Source organism: Podarcis liolepis (assembly GCF_965112155.1).
Source record: "Podarcis liolepis genome assembly, chromosome: 2".
NCBI lineage: Eukaryota > Metazoa > Chordata > Lepidosauria > Squamata > Lacertidae > Podarcis > Podarcis liolepis.
Window position 1 is genome coordinate 3,649,931 of NC_139555.1, and position 5,674 is coordinate 3,655,604.

Consider the following 5,674-nt stretch of genomic DNA (forward strand, 5'->3'; position numbering starts at 1 on the left):
CTCCTCCTGCTGCTGGTGATACTGGTGGCAGGAGCTGTGGTCTGGTACAAGAAACGGATTAAAGGGTAAGCAAAGCACTCAGAAATGGTGACTGTGAGTGGTGTTTGAGTGTGTTGCATATCTACTGCCATGGAGATGGGGGAGCTTTTAGATTCTGTGTTGCATATTAAACTAAGCCAGGCTTCCTCTTGCACAAATACAACACCTCCTCTTGGGTCCCCACATCCCATGGTGTAACCATCCATGAACAGGGAATGAATCTTGATTGTGTCCGTGCTTCAACCTGCTGCAATTCTGCTTCTCATTGCTGAGGCCACGTTCGTTTTGGTCATTTGTACACCTGCCTCATGTCATGGTATATTTAGAGCCCTAGTGGGGTATCTGGGTTCTCTGTGGGAGATGTGTGTGGATGAAGCTGCCCTGCCTGCTGCCCTCTTGGATCTTTTTTGAACTCTCATGGTTCCCAAGAACATACTAAGGGGTCACACCCATAAAGAGGTGAAACACATTTTCAGCTCAGCATACAGATCATCAGGTCTGCTGCAGTTCAATAGAAACACATGGTGGGATACTCAAATGTTTGGGCTGGTAGAGGCAGACCAGCTCTGTCCATGGCTCTGATGGCCAAGATGGAAGTAAACAAGAGACCAGTTTGCACCTGTTTTCAGCATAGACTCTGCCGGTGAACTGCATGCTAAATCTAGTTCTGTTCAGTCAGGGATGGATGCAGAATGCTGCTCCTCAGCCTCCCATTCCAATCCCTTCATACCTTGGTGCTTTATCCTGAGTCAGACCATTGGCCTATGAAACCAAGTACTCTCTACTTGGATTGACAGTGACTCTCCCATTACTCACACATATGACAGTTGATGTCATAATCCTTTCTACTGAGGGCAGGGCTACACCATTACAAAGGAAGCCCGGGGTCCCATCGTGCTCTGATTTCATTATAACATAAAGTGGGGTAGGGAAGGGTCCTTAACTTCCCTCTGCTGCTAGTTCTTTCCTGCAGATGCACTCACTTTTTAAATATACTTGTGTGTTTTTTCTGGAGGGGTGTATTTGCATACAGTAATCAGTAGATGCAGAAGACATTAAGCACCCCACCCTCCTGCCAATGATTTCTTGCAAGTGCCCTCCCCCTCATTAGCATTTGTACAACCTTGGCATTTGCTGAGAACAGTGCCCTGAATGTCTAGTCACTGCTGCTCCTCCCCACTCTGAACAGCATGATAAGCCCACCTTGACCTCTGCTTCATCCCTGTTCTTCCCAGGGCCAAAGGCTTCCAACACCAGCGCATGACCAACGGTGCCATGAACGTGGAGATCGGCAACCCCACTTATAAGATGTACGAAGGGGACCCCGACGCAGATGATGTGGGGGAGCTGCTAGATGCTGACTTCGCCCTTGACCCCGACAAGGTTTGGAAGCGGGAGCAGGGAGACAGACTACCATGCAAAGGCTGCTTGAGGTTGCTTTGGAGAAAGGACTCCAAAGTCCTCTGGAGGGGGAGAAGGGAAAAGGAGTGAGCAAAAGCACCTGGCAGGGGCTGGAAGGCAAACGTGGCAGGGTGCACAGAGGGAATAACAGAATGAATAAAGTAGAGCCCAAGAGAAGGCCAGCTTGGAATCAGAGGGTCCTGGGGACTCTTTGCTTTGAGGGTGCTGAGCCTTCTTGAGGCCAGGGCCAAGAAGACACATCCTTCACAAACCTCAGGGAAGTTGTTTTTAATCCTAGCGTGTATCTGGTTCTGTCCCCACAATTTGGGCAGCCAGCAACAGGCTTGCAAGTCTTGCAGAATTATAAATAGCTAATGTTTGTCTGATTCCACAAAAGCAAACAATAAACACTGCTCTCAGAAGACGCTTTGATCTGAGGTGGTATCACTTCTGCATGTGTTTTCTTCACAATTCAAACGTGGTGCTTCTACAAGGCCAAGTAACTGATGAAACTCTTTGGCACTAAAGACCAGTGCCAGATGGAAGGCTTCATGGTTAAGAGATCACAAGCGCCCCCGGGGAGTTGCGTGTTCACCTTCCCTCTCTGGAGCAAATTCCTTCCTCCTTGCCCTTGTTGGCCTTAACTAAGGATAGGTTGAAGTACTAAGTTGAGGCATCCAGACTTAGTTTTAGGGGCTGGGGCAAAAATGCCCCCTGAAGATTGTATTTGTCTTTGCCAGGGGGTGGGCAAATTTTAAGAATGTTCAGGGGTGGTGGTCTTACCTTTGAGTATGAAGAAACCAAGGACCTTTTTAATCATCTTTTACCAAAAAGAAAGCACCTTGCCATCACTTGGTGCAGCGACTTAGTTACTCTGCTTTGCTCCTTGGACAGAATGCTCCTAGGAGTAATGTTTTGCCCCCTCCAGACTGGCAGTTTTTTGGGCAGCTGTATTCTCCAATATGTCATGGGTGCAATAATAGTGCATTAGTGGTGGGTTTGTATTAAACCATCCACATTCTAGGCTCATAGGTAACAAAGTCTGAAAGAAAGACTCACCACCTTCTCTCAATACATGGCTGCTGAAATGTGCAGTTTGCTGTTGGCACACCTTGGTGGGAAATTATGGAATGGTGATCCCTGAGGAGAGCCGGGGGCGGGGGGGGGGGTGGAGGTATAGGAAAAGGGACTGGGGGAAATCTCCTGAGAAGCCACCTCTGCCCTCTTCCCCAGAAGTCTCTCACACTCTCTCTTTCCTCCTTTTCCTCCAGCCCACAAACTTCACAAACCCAGTGTACGCCACACTCTACATGGGAGCCCACAACAGCCGCAACTCACTAGCCAGCACAGATGAAAAGCGGGAGCTGCTGTCCAGAGGCGCAGATGATGATCTTGGCAACCCCTTGGCATAGGGCCTGGGGGGAATGGGCCACCAGCCCAGACAGAGGCCAGACGGAAAGAGACAAGATGGCTTGGGGAGGGTGGGGGTGGGGAGCAAGAGATACTGTATAAATGTACAAATGAAGGATTATTACTTTTATATGTGAGCAGTATTATTACCTGTATATTCCCTTTCATCTACCAGCCGCTGAATCTCTGTCACTGGACTTTGGGATGGACAGAGTTAAAGCAACATTGGGAGGTGGTCGAGAAACCAAGAAGACCCTCATTTGGGTTGAAGGGCTCCATGGTCTTACCTGGCTGCATCCTTTTTCTTCACCGCACAAACCAACTCACCTTTGCTTCCTTGTGCAGGTGGCTTGAGGTTGCCAGCCTTTCAGAAACTTATATAAATGTTACACCTTTCTTGGGGTGCCATTGATGAGCAAAACTTGGGGCAAAACTGCTAGGAAGAAGGCAATTGAAGGAGTGTCAGGAAAATAAGGGGTTGGCAGATCTTGGGGGTGAGGGAGAATTCTGCTTCTTCCCTCTTTTCCCCAGAAAAACTTACTGATTTGATAGAATGTGGACCACAGTGATAATACCAGTCTGACAATACCTTAATGTACACTTTGTTATACTAAAGGTACCTTGCTGTGAACACCAGTGGTTCTTAAATTTTAATGCATTGGGTGTGTGGTTTTGGCTTTGTTCTTTCTGGGCTTCCACTTCTTATGTTGCAGCCCCCATCCCACACTTCTACATTCAGATCTAGCTTGGAATTACGGATATTTGTGGTAGGGAGGTGCACTCACTTGCCCATTTCCAAGGAATTTCACTAATCCTATTGAAACACTTTTGGCTTCCTTCAGAGTTCCTTGGATGTTTAGACTGGAAAAGGGAATCCTCTCATTCATTTCAAGTTTTGCATTGGGTGAAATCCAACAGTGCTCTTTGGATGCTTGAAGCCCCTGTAGAAACTTCACCCATCTTACTTCAAGTTCTGCAGAAATTCTAGGAAAGAGTCTGTGAATAATAATGCATTTAAAGTGGCAAACTTTTCAATAGTGTGTGCAAACCTGGTGATGTGCCTTCTCCATTTCCCACTGTGCATTCAGTAGTTGTAACAAAGTGCCAAAGGAGCTAAATTCTTAATTTGGCATTTGTCACACTGCTTTTGAAAAGGCCTGCAATATTTCCAGCATGATCTGGTGGACAATCTAAAGGTTCATCTGTGGGCTACAGTTTAAGAACCACTGGTGTAGATGCCACATCCATCAACTGCAGCCACCTTCCCCCACAACCTTCAGAAACCCCTCCAATAACAGCCCTTTCTCTTACTACACCCAGCTAACTCCTTAACTCTCCCCCACCATAAATTTCTAATCTACTTATAATCCACCAAACCCTCCCCCACTCCCTGCCCCTTCACACTAATCATATTTCTGATAGCATTTTATTTCCTGGAATCATTTTTATTCCGTATTATTTTGACTATATTCCGCTTTATTTTAGCATCTGTGCCTGAGACTAATCAAGAGTTCACAGCAGTCCCTCCTGCCCCCCTTTCCTGTTCCCCCCACCCCTCCCTCCATTGCTGCAACTTCTGCCATCCTGTTCTTGAAAGAGGTTCGACATGGTTTCAACTTTGGTTTCTCTCCAACATGCTTTTTTTAAAAGATGAAAACAGATCAAAAAAACAATTAAATAAGATGAACTAGCTTTTATATTAGAAATTACACGCATGTGGGGGGAGGGAAGGAGGTCTCCTCAGCCTTTTTTGTGGGAGGGGGGAGCCAAATGTTTTAATAATTTTTGCCGGATTACTTTACAACTAAAAAAAACAAAAAAACAAAAAAAAATCCACAAAAAACCCAGATATTGTTATAAATAAAATTTAAAAAAACTTAACTGTGTTTTTGTTTTGTTTCTTGGCCGTTGCTTCTTTACTTTGGGTTAAGATTTTTTCCTAGGGAAGCTGTGCACTACAAATGAGCAACACTGTGATGTTCAAGCGGAACCAAACTGTGTGCTTCCAGTGCAGGAAGAGACGTTGTAAACTTTGTGTTTGTAAACTGGGCTTTGGCCCAGAGACTCTTTACAGATATAACTACCTCTGTCTGGCTGCAGGCTTCCATTTCTGCCTTTCTTGATAGCAGGCAGGCTATGGGCTAGGCAGGCAGATTGGCCTGAGCAATGCTGGGGACGCTGTGAACCCTCTGGATCGAGCTTTCCAGACTTTTCATGTTGGTGACATGCTTTTTAGGCATGCATCATTTTGCAACACAGTATTTCAGTTTTACTATCAAACCAGAGGTTAAACTAAACCCTTTCCAGGCTTAGAAGGAGCGTGGGGAACATTCGCATGACACACCTACACATCAGTGTGTCGCGACACACAGTTTGGAAAGCTCTGCTCTAGATGTTGATGCACTCCCATCTCCCTGTCAGCCATAGCTAGCGTGGCCCTGGGCTTCTTAAACCTTTCCTGTGGGCCAAACTTTCAGAATTAAATGTGCTCACACCACACCTATTTTTTATTGATAAGAAATACCTTGGTAGGGTTGCCATATTTTGAAGACTGAAAAAGAGGACACATTTGCCAGCTTCTACTTTTAACTACGGGTCAGACTTTTAACCCGACATATGGCATCCCTCGGATGTGACTGTATTTGTATGTACTGTATCTATGCACTCATATAAGGGGAGGGGAGGTGTGTGGGGGTGTAGAATAATAGAATGAGAGGATAGGTGAAGATTAAAAGGAAAGGGGGGATTAAACAATTGAATGAATGTAAAATGTGCAAGAGTAAGAGTAGGAGTAAAGGTTTGGAGGTAAAAGTCAGAGTTCAAG

General features: G+C 45.8%; 1 protein-coding gene across 3 annotated transcripts in view; it reads left to right on the top strand.

Moving 5' to 3' along the window:
- LRP1 (LDL receptor related protein 1) overlaps positions 1-4,731 on the top strand; it is a 326,669-nt gene extending 321,938 nt beyond the window's left edge. For 2 of the 3 annotated variants that reach the window (XM_083486061.1, XM_083486060.1), the window contains one exon: positions 2,712-4,731. In XM_083486061.1, coding sequence (XP_083342187.1) covers positions 2,712-2,852 — 141 coding nt within the window. In that variant the 3' untranslated portion in view covers positions 2,853-4,731. Of the gene's footprint in view, positions 1-1,274; positions 1,423-2,711 lie in introns of all 3 variants that reach the window. The other variant, XM_083486059.1, reaches the window with a different exon arrangement.
- Positions 4,732-5,674: the final 943 nt, after the last annotated feature.